The sequence below is a fragment of the Mustela lutreola genome, chromosome 1 (assembly GCF_030435805.1).
Source record: "Mustela lutreola isolate mMusLut2 chromosome 1, mMusLut2.pri, whole genome shotgun sequence".
Classification (NCBI taxonomy): Eukaryota; Metazoa; Chordata; class Mammalia; order Carnivora; family Mustelidae; genus Mustela; species Mustela lutreola.
The window spans coordinates 247995163-248009165 of NC_081290.1; the positions used below are offsets into that span (position 1 = coordinate 247995163).

A 14003-nucleotide genomic window follows, 5' to 3' on the forward strand; every position below is an offset into this window, starting at 1 on the left:
GGTATATAATGCTTTTTTTAAAGTCCACTATGGGATAGTGAGCATCATATCATATTATCATTGGATTTAATAGGTGAAACAGTTGTATGACTGATCATTAGACTTAGAAAGTAGTTAATACCTTCCTGTGAGGATCAAGAACTACTTTATGATCTCAAATCTAGTCCCTTATCATAGAAGTAAATACATGCTCATTCTTAGAATCTTGAAACAGACATAAATTCTCAGAGTTCTAAGCTTCATAAGGTGTTTCTAAGAGGCCAGAGCATGCTGACTTGCATTGCCTCAGGCCTTAAAAAGAAATGAGAATGTGGGCTAAAAGGATATGTTATTATTAAAAAAAAAAAAATGTGAGAACTGGTAAGTCATAGTAACAAGGCCTCCTTCAGGTTATGTGATGTAACATTGCTACGTGGGAAGTGTTTCATCTGTAAATGCCAGTATAAAGGTAGATGTGTACCTTATTTGTTTATTTATTTATGATAGATGAGTACTTTATTTTTTTAAGATTTTTTATTTATTTGAGAGACAAAGAGAGTGTGACTGTGGGGGAGGGCAGAAGGAGAGGGTGAAATAGACTCCCTGCTGAGCAGGAAGCTGAAGCAGGGCTCAATCCTAGGGACCTGGGATCGTGACCTGAGCTGCAGACATTTAACCGACTGAGCCACCCAGGCACCCTGATAGATGAGTACTTTAGTACCAAGGTCTTACAATAGACTTTTAAAGAAGTAAGGCACAGTAATTATGGCATTCTTGATCCAAGTATTGCCTTCTGTTTCTTTTTAGATTACATAGTATCTGCAAACTCCAAATTAGTTATTGTGACAGCAGGTGCACGGCAACAGGAGGGAGAAAGTCGCCTTGCCCTGGTGCAACGGAATGTGAACATCATGAAATCAATCATTCCTACCATAGTCCAGCATAGTCCTGACTGTAAGATGCTTATTATTTCAAATCCAGGTAAGTCTTTTATCCTCCCTTTAACTGAATAAGATGATCTTTCCATACTATTTTTAAAAAACAACTTCACTGAAGTAATGTTTCTGTACAATAAACTGTACCCATTCAAAGTATATAATGATTTTTCCAGCTTTATTGAGATACAATTGACATAATGGGTAAGGTGTATAATACAATGATTTGATAGACTTGTATATTGCAGAATGATTACCACAGTAGGATTAGTTAATACTTCCAATACCTCACATAATTACCATTTCCTTTTTATGGTGAAAACATTTAAGATTTACTCTCTTTGCAGGTTTTAGGTATATAATACAGTATTGTCAACTATAGTCACCATGCTGTACCTTAGATACTCAGAGCTTACTCATTTTATAACCGTAACTATAAACATCTCTCCATTTCCCCCCTTCTCCAGCCCCTGGCCACCACCTCTTTGTCTTTATGAGTTTGACCATTTTAGAAGCCACATGTAAGTGACATCATACAGTGTTTGTCTTTCTCTATCAGACTTAACTTCACTTACCATAATGCCTTCAAGATTCGTCCATGCTATAACAAATGGCGAGATTTCCTTCTCTCTCATAGCTGAATATTAAATTGTAGTTATATAATTTATACAATATAAATTTTAATTATATAATTTATATAATAAATATGTATGGATGAATATTAAATTGTATATATACAATATTAAATTGTATACATATGTCTATATATATATATCTTACAGTTTTTTTCTTCTTGTGCAGCTTTTTTTTTTTTTTTAAAGATTTTATTTATTTATTTGACAGAGAGAGAGATCACAAATAGGCAGAGACAGACAGAGAGAGAGATGAGGAGAAGCATGCTCCCTGCTGAGCAGAGAGCCCAATGCGGGACTCGATCCCAGGCCCCTGGGATCATGACCTGAGCCGAAGGCAGAGGCTTAACCCACTGAGCCACCCAGGTGCCCCTTGTGCAGCTTTTATTCCCATAACACATTCATTCCATAACTAGAAGCCTGAATCTCCTTCTCCCCCTGAACCCATTTTGCCCAACCTCTTCACTCCACTCCCCTTGGGCAACCATCAGTTTGTTCTCTGTATTTATAGGTCTGATTCTGCTTTTTGTTTGTTTATTCTTTTTTTTTTTTTTTTTGGATTCCACTCATGAGTGGAGTCATATGGTATTTCTCTTTCTCAGTCTGATTTATTTCAATTAGCATAAATACCCTTTAGGTCTATCCATGTTTTCTCAAATGGCACAATTTCATTTTTTTTTTTTTTAAAGATTTTATTTATTTATTTGACAGAGAGAAATCACAAGTAGACGGAGAGGCAGGCAGAGAGAGAGAGAGAGGGAAGCAGGCTCCCCGCCGAGCAGAGAGCCCGATGCGGGACTCGATCCCAGGCCCCTGGGATCATGACCTGAGCCGAAGGCAGAGGCTTAACCCACTGAGCCACCCAGGTGCCCCTTGTGCAGCTTTTATTCCCATAACACATTCATTCCATAACTAGAAGCCTGAATCTCCTTCTCCCCCTGAACCCATTTTGCCCAACCTCTTCACTCCACTCCCCTTGGGCAACCATCAGTTTGTTCTCTGTATTTATAGGTCTGATTCTGCTTTTTGTTTGTTTATTCTTTTTTTTTTTTTTTGAATTCCACTCATGAGTGGAGTCATATGGTATTTCTCTTTCTCAGTCTGATTTATTTCAATTAGCATAAATACCCTTTAGGTCTATCCATGTTTTCTCAAATGGCACAATTTCATTTTTTATGGTTGCATAATATTCCATTATGTACTACATTTTCCTTATCCATTTGTCTGTTGATGGACGCTTACATTGCTTCCATATCTTGACTATTGTAAGTAATGCTGCAAAAAATACAGGGGTGCATATATCTTTTTAAATTAGTGTTTTCTTTTTTTCAGGTAAATACCCAGGAGTAGAATAATTGAATCATATGGCATTTCTGTTTGTTTTTTTTAAAGATTTTATTTATTTATTTGACAGAGAGAGATGACAAGTAGGCAGAGAGGCAGGCAGAGAGAGAGAGAGGAGGAAGCAGGCTCCCTGCTGAGCAGAGAGCCTGATGCGGGACTCGATCCCGGGACCCCGAGATCATGACCTGAGCCGAAGGCAGCGGCTTAACCCACTGAGCCACCCAGGTGCCCCGGCATTTCTGTTTTTAATGTTTGAGGAACCTTCATACTGTTTTCCACAGTGGCTGCAACAGATCGCATTCTTTTTTTTTTTTTTTTTAAGATTTTTATTTATTTATTTGAGAGACAGTGAGAGAGAGTATGAGAGGTGAGAAGGTCAGAGGGAGAAGCAGACTCCCCATGGAGCTGGGATCCTGATGCGGGACTCGATCCCGGGACTCCGGGACCGTGACCTGAGCCAATGGCGGTTGCTTAACCAACTGAGCCACCCAGGTGCCCCAACAGATCGCATTCTCACCAACAGTGCACAAATGTTCTTTTTTCTCCACATCTTTGCCAACACTTGATGTTTCTTATGTTTTTGATTTTAGCCTTTCTGACAGGTGTGAGGTGATAACTTGTGGTTCTGATTTGCATTTCCATGATGATGAATAATGAGCATGTTTCCATGTATCTGTTGGCCATGTATATCTTCTTTGGAAAAATGTCTATTCATGTCTTTTGCCCATTTTTTAATTAGGTTATTCATTTGGAGAGGGTTAAATTTTATAAGTTCTTTGTATATTTTGGATACTAACCCTTTATCAGATACGTCATTTGCAAATATCTTCTCACACTCCATAGGTTGTCTTTTAGTTTTGTTGATAATTTCCTTTGCTGTGTAGAAGCTTTTTATTTAGATGTAGTCCCAATAATTTATTTTATTTATTTTTTTTTAAAGATTTTATTTATTTATTTGACAGAGAGAGATCACAAGTAGGCAGAGAGGCAGGCAGAGAGAGAGAGAGGAGGAAGCAGGCTCCCTGCCGAGCAGAGAGCCCGATGCGGGACTCGATCCCGGGACGCGAGATTATGACCTGAGCCGAAGGCAGCGGCTTAACCCACTGAGCCACCCAGGTGCCCCCAATAATTTATTTTTGATTTTGTTTCCTTTGCCTTAGGAGATATACCTAGAAAGAAGTTGCTATGGCTCATGTCAGAGAGGTTACTGCCTGTGTACTCTTCTTGGACTTCAATGGTTTCCTGTCTCACATTTAGGTCTTTCATCTATTTTGAATTTATTTTTGTGTGTGGTGTAAGAAAGTGGTTCAGTTCATTCTTTTGCATGTGACTGTCCAGTTTTCACATATTATTGAAGAGACTGTCTTTTTCCCATTGGATATTCTTACAGTTGTGGGTTTATCTCTGGGTTTTCTATTTGATTCCATTGATCTATGTGTTTTTTTCTTGTGCAAATAACATACTGTTTTGAATACTATGGTTTTGTAATATAACTTGAAGTCCAGAACTGTGAGGTTTCCAGGGTTGCTTTTATTTTTCAAGGTTGCTTTGGCTATTTGGGGTCTTTGTGGTTCTATACGAATTCAGGATTATTTGTTCTAGCTTTGTGAAAAATGCTGTTGGTATTTTGAAAGGGATTGCATTAAATATTTAAATTGCTTTGGGTAGCACGGACATTTTAGCAGTGTTTGCTTTTCCAGTCTGTGAGTATGTCTTTCCATTTCTCTGTGTCATCTTGCGTTTCTTTCATCAGTGCCTTACAGTTTTCAGAGTACTGATCTTTCACTTCTTTGGTTAGATTTATTCCTAGCTATCTTACTGTTTGTATTGCAATTGTAAATGGGACTAATTCCTAAATTTCTCTTTCTGCTGCTTCATTATTAGTGTATAGAAATGTAACATATTTCTGTATGTTGATTTTATATCCTGCAACTTTACTGAATTCATTGATCAGTTCCAGCAGGTTTTTGTGGATTCTTTTGGGTTTTCTATCTATAGTATCATGTTATGTGCAAATACTGAAAGTTTCTCTTTTTCTTTGCTGATTTGGATGTCTTTTGTTTCTTTCTGAGGTCTGATTGCTGTGGTTAAGACTTCCAGTACTATGTTGAATAAAAGTGGTGAGAATGGATATGCCTGTCTTGTTCCTGACCGTAGAGAAAAGCTCTCTGGTTTTCCCCATTGAGGATGATAGTAGCTGTGGGGCTTTTCATATATGGTCTTTATTATCTTGAGGTATGTTCCTTCTACACCTACATTGTTGAGGGTTTTTATCATGAATGGATGTCATGCTTTGTGAAATGCTTTTTCTGCATCTATTGAAAGAATCATATGGCTCCTACCCTTTCTTTTATTAATGTGGTATGTCACATTGATTGATTTGAGAATATTAAACCATTCTTGCAACCCAGGAATAAATCCCACTTGATTGTGGTGAATTATTTTTTTAATGTATTGTTGGATTTGGTTTGCTAGGATTTTGTTGAGAATTTTTGCATCTATGTCCATCAGAGAAATTGGCCTATAGTTCTCCTTTTTAGTGGTGTCTTTATCTGGTTTTGTTATCAGGGTAATGCTGGTCTCAGACTGAATTTGGAAATTTTCCTTCCTTTTCTGTTTTTTGGAATAATTTGAGAAGAATAGGTATTAACTCTTTAAGTATTTGGTAGAATTTGCCTGTGAAGCCATACGGTCACAGACTTTTGTTTGCTGGGAGTTTTTTGATTAGTGATTCAGTTTCTTTGCTGGTTATCAATCTGTTCAAGTTTTCTAGTTTTTCTTGCAGTTTAGGTAATTTCTATGTTTCTAGGAATTTATCCTTTTCTTCTATGTTGTCCAATTTGTTGGCATATAGTTTTTCATAATATTCTGTTATAATTGTTTATATTTCTGTGGTGTTGGTTGTTATTTCTCCTCTCTCATTTGATTTTATTTTCTTGTTTTTTTCTCTTTTCTTTCTTCTTTTTTTTAAGATTTTATTTAATTTGTTGGAGAGAGGGAGGGAGGGAGAAAGCACAACCAGGGGGATCAGGAGGCAGAAGGAGAAACAGGCTCCCTGCTGAGTAGGGAGCCTCATGTGGGACTTGATCCCAGGACCCTGGGCTCACGACCTGAGCAGAAGGCAGATGCTTAACCAACTGACCACCCAGGCATCCCTTCTCTTTTCTTTTTGATGTTTGGCTAGAGATTTATCAGTTTTATTAATCGTTTCAAAGAACCAGCTCCTGGTTGCATTGATCTGTTCTATTGTTTTTTTAGTTTCTATATCATTTATTTCTGCTCTAATCTTTATTATTTCCTTCCTTCTGCTGGCTTTATGCTTTTTCTTTTTCTGGATCCTTTAGGTGTAAGGTGAGGTGGTTTATTGAGATTTTCCTTGCTTCTTGAGGTGGGCATCTCTTGCTATATAGTTCCTTCTTAGGACTACTTTCACTACATCCCAAAGGTTTTGGGTATTGCGTTTTCATTTTCATTTGTTTCCATGTATGTTTTAAAATTTCTTCTTTGATTTCCTGGTTGACCCATTCATCGTTTAGTAGCATGTTGTTTAACCTCCATGTATTTGTGGTCTTTCCAAATTTTTTCTTGTGGTTGACTTTAGTTTCACAGTGTTGTGGTCAGAAAAGGTGCATGGCTTGACTTCAGTCTTTTTGTATTTGTTGAGGCTTGTTTTTGACCTGATATATGATCTATTCTGGTGAATTTTCCATGTGCACTTGAAAAGAATGTGTATTCTGATGTTTGAGGGTGGAATATTCTGAAAATATCTGTTAAGTTCAACAGATTCTTTCTTCTTTTTTTATTTTTTTATTTTCATTTTTATTTTTTTAAAGATTTTATTTATTTATTTGACAGACAGAGATCACAAGTAGGCAGAGAGGCAGGCAGAGAGAGAGAGAGAGAGGAGGAAGCAGGCTCCTTGCACAGCAGAGAGCCCGACATGGGGCTCGATCCCAGGACCCTGAGATCATGACCCGAGCCAAAGGCAGAGGCTTTAACCCACTGAGCCACCCAGTTGCCCCATCTTTCTTCTTTTTTTAAAAAAATATTTTATTTATTTGACATTCAGAGAGAGTGAGAGAGTGAGAGCATAAGCATACAAGGAAGAGAGAGGGAGAAACAGGCTTCCTACTGAGCACGGAGCCCGATGTGGAGCTCCATCCTATGACCCTACCATCAGGGCCTGAGCACAAGGCAGATGTTTAACCGACTGAGCCACCCAGGTGTCCCATGAGCAAACTGTTCACTGCCCAAGTGGGGATAGGAATAACACCCTCTAGGAGCTGTGCTGTGTGGTGGTCCTCTTCTCTAATGACCTGAGCCAAAGGTAGCACTTACACTGAGACACCCAGGCACCCAAATTCATTCTTTCTTCTTCTTCTTTTCTTTTTTTAAATTTTATTTATTTATTCATGAGAGACAGAGAGAGAGAGAGAGAGAAGCAGAGGGAAAAGCAGGACCCTGGGATCATGACCTGAGCCGAAGGCAGACGCTTAATATCTGAGCCACCCAGGCGCCCCATATTCTTTCTTCTTGATCCATTCTGTTGTTGATGCTATCTAGTGCAGTTTTCATTTCACTCATTACAACCTTCAAATCTAGAATTTTGTTCTTTTTTTAATGATTTCTATCTCTTCATTAAATTTCTCATTTTTGTTTTCCTGATTTCCCTGAACTATTTCTGTGTTTTCTTGTAGCCCATTTACTGCCTTAAACCAGATATTTTGAACTCTTTGTTTGCTAAATCACAGATCTCCATGTCTTTGGGGTTGGTTCCTGGAAGATGATTGAGATCTTTGGTAGTGTCATGTTTCCCTGATATTTTTTTGTTCCTTGAAGTCCTGTGTCACTGTCTTTGCACTTGAAGTAGTTGTAACCTCCTCTAGTCTTTACCAACTTAGTTCAGAGCAGAAATGTCTTCTGTCAGCCCTGCTAGGAATTCCGAGGCTTTCTCAGACCTATGTGTATGCCTCTTCACACATCTTACACCCTGTTGTGGCAGAATTCTTAAGCTTCTGCACCTTATTTTGACCTTCATTGCAGTAGGCCAGATGCTGACAGCCTCTCTTTTGCTTTCCCAAGGATGTGGCTTAAGTTGTAGTTTGCAGTCTCTTTCTGACCCACAGTTTTGGTCCAGCTTTCTGCCTGTGTTCACTAGCTATTTGCTAATGCCCCCTCTTGCCATTGGAGTAGTACATACCGGGAGCTGACCACATAGTACATACTGGGAGCCGATCCACTGCCAAGGCATCCCCAGTGGCTTAAGGGCACACTTCTTGATGGAGTCCACAGCACATTTAGTAGGATCTGTATCTCGTATTGCCACTTTGAGAGTCCTGTCTGCCACTGTCTTAGCTTCTCCTCATTCCCCAGTCATGCAGCACAGGACTCAATACTTTGGATGGGGTGAGAAAGAAGTGGGCTTCTTTGGCAGCAGTTTGCGTAGCTTACTCACACACACAGACTTTCCTTTGTGGGAGAAATCATGAGCTAAGAACATCTCTTGGCACTGAGCTCTTCCACCTTGGGGGAGGAGTGATGTATGTAAAGTCAGACTGTTCCTCTCACCCTCTACAATGCACCCAAGCTCATTGTTTTGCCCCAGTGGTGTGCTGGGTCCTCTCTGCTGGGAACCTGAACTTCCAGAAAGGCTGTCCTATCCCTGGGTGTATTGTCTTAAGATGGTATTTTCCAGGGGCTCCTGGACTGCAGTAAAGTGGGACTAGAATTGGCTCATGGCCCATTGCAGAGTCCACAGCTGGGACTGAAGCCTCTGTGCCTATTACATGTCTGACACATGGGTGTGAGTCTCCTGCTGGGTTCCTTGGCGTATAGTGCTGAATCCTACTGATCTAACAAAGGCACTTTTGTCCATGGGTGGATGCCGGATTGTTGGTTTTGAGGAGTGGGTGGTAAGAAGGTTTGTTTTATTTGGCTGTGTTGCTGATGTCATTCCACAGTGGGTATTGATAGATGTAATCATTCATGAAACCACCACCATAATCAAGATAAGTATATTTCCATTACCTCTGAAACTTTTCTTGTGCCTTTTTGCAGTCTGTTGCTTATTCTACCTCTGGCTCCATTTTTTGGAATCTCATATAATGGCATCATACATTCATTAGTGAATATAATCCTTTTTGTTGGGTTTCCTTCACCTAGCATGATTACTTTGGGATTCATCCATGTTGCTCAGTGTATCAATGATCTTTCCTTTTTTTTACTGCTGAAGAGTAATTAATCTTTCAAATAATTTAAGATTTTCTTTGTTTATCCATTCATAACCATTTATCCATTGGTAGATACTAGGTTATTTCCAGTTTTTGGCTGTTATGAATAAAGCTGCTATAAACATTTGTGAACAAGTATTTTCATGGGTGTATGTCATTATTTTTCTGGGTAAATACCAGGATGGCTTACATGGTATGTGTATGTTTAACTCTGTAAGAAGCTGCCAAACAGTTTTTCAAAGTGATTGTTCATTTTACATTCCCATTAGCACTAGAAGAGAGCTCTACTTGCTCCACATCCTTGACAACATTTGGTATTGTCAGTCTTTTCAGTTTTAGTCATTCTAATATCATTATGGTTTTAATTAACTGTATTCCCTTCATGATCAAAGATGTTGAGCATTTTTCTTGTGTTCCTTAGCTATTAGTGTATTTTCTTTTGTGAATGCTCTGTGCATCTCTTTTGTTAATATTTAAAAATTATATCTTTTGACTTTTAATTCTTTTGATCTATAACTCAACCTTTAATTGTTGAATTATAAGAGTTCTTATATACATTGTATACAAGTCCCTTTGTCAGATATAGGTATTACATAAGTTTCTTTCAGTCTGTAGTTTGCCTTTTTGTGTTCCTAATGGTATTTTTCAAAGAGTAGAGTATGTCTTTTGGTGAAGTCCAGTTTATCAGTTTCTTATCTATGTTTTATGCTCTTTTGACTTTAATTTTTTTATTATTATTTTTCAAATATTTGTTTATTTATTTAAAGAGGGAGAGTGAGAATGATCAGGGAGAGGGGTGTAGAGGAAAAGCTCTCAAGCAAACTCAGCACTGAGTACAGAGCCCGACGAAGGGCTCCCTCTCACAGCTCTGAGATTGTGACCTGAGCCAAAATCAGGAGCTGGCCAACTGAGACACCCAGGCGCCCCTGTGCTCTTTTGACTTTTACTTAAGAAGTCTTTAGCCCACCCTAAATCTGAAGATTTTCTCCTTTATTATTTCCTATAAGTTTTATCATTTTATCTTTTATATTTAGGACTGAAGCTCTTTTCATATTAATTTTAGTGTTTGATGTAAGGTGTCATTCATTTTTTTCAAAGATGTATCTAGTTTTTCTAGCAACATTTATTAAGAATAATTCTTTAATTTGAATTGCTTTGATAACTTTTTTGAAAATTATCATTTATGTGAGTATTTCTAGATTCTCTATTTTTTTCATTGATCTTCATATTTTTTGTTATTATCACACTATCTTCAAATCAGTTAATGTAAATCATCTTTGCTCTTCTTTTCTTTTTTTTCCCTCTTATGCTTTTCTAAAATTACTTTGGGTATTACATATTGTTATCATTTTCACATAAATTTTATAATTAGATCATCCATTTCTATAAAAAACACATGCTGGGATGTTAATTGAGATTGTTAAATCTATAGATTAATTTGGAGATTGTATCTGAACACTGTTGGGTCTTCCCAGTCCACAAATATGGAATATCTCTTCATGTATGTATGACTTCTTTATTCACTTTTAGCAGTGTTTTGTAGTTTTAAGGATATAGGTCTTAAACAAATTGTATTAAATTATCCCTAAGCATTTCATATTTTTGATGCTATTATAAAAAAATCGTCTTTACATTTCATTTTCCCATTGCTTATTGCTAGTATGTAGAAATACTACTGTTTTTTTCATATTGACTTTGTATTTTCAAAACATTACTAAGATCACTTACTAATTCTAGTAATTTTGTTCAAATTCTTAAGATATTTTGTCTATATTATCTTGTCATCTGTAAACAGTTTTATTAAGTTTAATTCTTTCTTTTCAATGTAAAGACCTATTTATTTCCTTGCCTCGTTCTACTGGTTAGGACCCCCCAGCACGAAGGTCAATGTAAGTAGTAATCAGATATAAATCTGCTGACTCTGGAGGCTTGTTTCCTTCCTCCTTTTGGTAGCTTATCAGAGAGCTGTTGGTAGCTCAGAGAACTGAGCCAGCTTATGGAGAGACAGCAAGGCCTTAAACCGATAATCTGCATTACTGGCATCTGTGTCCCTTGGTCCTGGAAATACATATTCCCTATTATTGCTAGACCCAGATACTCCTTGGTAAATTTCTTGTTACTTAAAGAAACTAAGCATTCCTTCCCCACTCCAAAGCTAACTTACAGATATGTAACAGTGTGGTGGTGGAATTTGACTTGTTCTTGCTCTTGGAGGAGTTTCTAGAGAACACCCAGCTTGCTAGCCAAAGGAGGCTCCTCTGCACTTGGCTGTATTGTGTACAGAGGATCCCTGCCTAACCTGTGGTGTGGATAATGGGAATTCAGTGCACACTGTGTGATTCCTTATTTCTCTGCTTCTAACATTTTCTCCAGTAAATACTATTTATATCTCCATCCTCTGGTGTTGGAGGCTTGTGTCATCCTTGCCCAAATATCGAGAGGGAACATACCTCCCTGATTGTTTTTCTTGTGGGAAAGCATTCATGGAGTGAATCATCATGGAGTATGATGTTTAATGTGAGTTTTCTTATGAAATTCCCTTTGTTTTACAGTTGTAGAAAGTTTTTTTTTTTTTTAAAGATTTTATTTTATTATTTATTTTTTTAAAAGATTTTTTTATTTATTTACTTGAGAGAGAGACAGTGAGAGAGAGCATGAACGAGGAGAAGGTCAGAGAGAGAAGCAGACTCCCCACGGAGCTAGGAGCCCGATGCGGGACTCGATCCCGGGACTCCAGGATCATGACCTGAGCCGAAGGCAGTCGTCCAACCAACTGAGCCACCCAGGCGTCCCAAAAAAGATTTTATTTAGAGAGAAAGAGCCCACTCGAGCAGGGGGTGGGGCATAGGGAGAGGGAGAAAGAAAATCTTGAACAGACTTGCTCAGCAGGAAGCCTGAAGTGGGGCTCAACACAGCACTCAGTCCCAGGGCCCTGAGACCAAGACCTGAGCCGAAATCAAGAGTCCAGCACTCAGCTGGCTGAGCCACCTATGCACCCCAGAAAGTTTTTTTTTTTTTCATGAACAAATGTTGAATTTTGTCATTCACATCTGCATATGGCCCTGATCATGCATATGGCCTTATTTTAGGTAGGAGATGCTGATAGATTAGATGAGGTTGTGGTGAGGGAGAGGCGAAATCTAGGTGTGCTTAAGAAGGTAGAATTAATTGACTGCTTATTTAATATAGATACATCATCTCAAAAGAGGTTTTTTTAAATTTAAAATTCTTATCATGAATAATTTTTTTAAAGCTTTTATTTTTTTGACAGCAAGAGCAGGAACACAAGCAGGGGGAGTGGGAGAGGGAGAAGCAGGCTTCCCACCAAACAGGGAGCCCAACGTGGGGCTCCATCCCTGGACCCTGGGATCATGACCTGACCATAGGCAGACACTTAATGACTGAGCCACCTAGGTGCCCCATCATGAATAATTTAAACTTTTTAACACCTTTGTGAGAGATAATCCTTATTTGTTTGTTGATTTGCTTCACTTTAGACTCTGTAATGAATCTGTATTTGATTTTAAGACAGTTTATCTAGGAGTGCCTGGGAGGCTCAGTTGGTTAAGCATCCAACTCTTGATCTCAGCTCAAGTCTTGACCTCAAGGTCAAGAGTTCAAGCCCCACATTAGATTCCATGCTAGGCGTGGAGCCTACTTAAGAAAAATAATAAAATAAAAGTTAAAAAGACAATTTATCTATTTAGAAAAGAAAATTTTACAAGGAAGTTACCATTAATTTTTTTCTAACAAATTGTTTCTTCCAGTGGATATTTTGACATATGTGGTCTGGAAGCTAAGTGGCTTACCTGCAACTCGTATAATTGGAAGTGGTTGTAATCTAGACTCTGCCCGTTTCCGTTACCTAATTGGAGAGAAGTTGGGTGTCCATCCCGCAAGCTGCCATGGTTGGATTATTGGAGAACATGGTGATTCTAGTGGTAAGTATAAACCTATTATCATTACGTAATCATACTTATCTCTAATCATGCTTATTTTCTTTAAAGTCCATTTTTTTCCCGATTTTAATATAGCTACATAACTTTCATTTTGTTGGTACTGCCCTGGTTTATCTTTTTCTATTCCTATATTTTGTCTTCTGTTCATGGATTTAGCTACTTCTCATAAAATAGTGCACATAGCGTATAGCTATTTTATGAGAGTTTCTCATATCTGGAGAACTTTACCTTACTTTGATTTTTTAACAAGATTATTAAGATATAATTCACATATTATAAAATTCATCCATTTAAAGTGTATGGGTTTTAGTATATTCAAGGAGTTGTGCAACCATTACTACAAGATAATTACAGTACATTTTCATCACCCCAAAAAGAAACTCCCATTACTGTGCTCACACGAAAGCTAGCCTCAGGCAACCAATAATCTACTTTCGGATTCATTTATTTCAGATTTTTCATGTAAGTAATATTATATAATATGTGGTTTAAACTATTACTTAGGCCACACTGACCTTTTTCTTTTCTGAACTTAAACATCTAATATCTGCTGCACAGTTAGAACTTTCTACTTCTTACAATGTTCTCTAATTTGGCATACATGCAAATCTTTCCATAATGTCAATAAACTCATTTTATAGGGAATAGGGAGCATTTGTTCATTCAATCATTCATTAATTCAAAACATTTAGTGAGCCTTTCTATTGTCCTTTTACTTCAAGGGTCATAATATAATAGATATTCTTAAAATCATGATAAAATTTATCATATACTTTAAAACTTTTTTCACTTAAGTATATATAAAACATGCTGAAAAATTGTACAGAATATAAATTTATAGCTCAATAAATCATCAAATAGTGAACATATCTGTGTAATTACCATTCTGGTAAATGCACCAGAAAACACTTTCATGACCTTTCT

The 14003-nt window shown here is 37.6% G+C and overlaps 1 protein-coding gene across 2 annotated transcripts in view; it reads left to right on the forward strand.

Annotated features, from left to right (window-relative positions):
- The window catches only part of LOC131810168 (L-lactate dehydrogenase C chain), a 48375-nt gene that overhangs the window by 17633 nt on the left and 16739 nt on the right, over positions 1-14003 (forward strand). For both annotated transcript variants that reach the window (XM_059137815.1, XM_059137806.1), the window contains exons 4-5: positions 787-960; positions 12888-13061. In XM_059137815.1, the coding sequence (XP_058993798.1) occupies positions 787-960; positions 12888-13061 (348 nt within the window). The remainder of the gene's footprint in view (positions 1-786; positions 961-12887; positions 13062-14003) is intronic.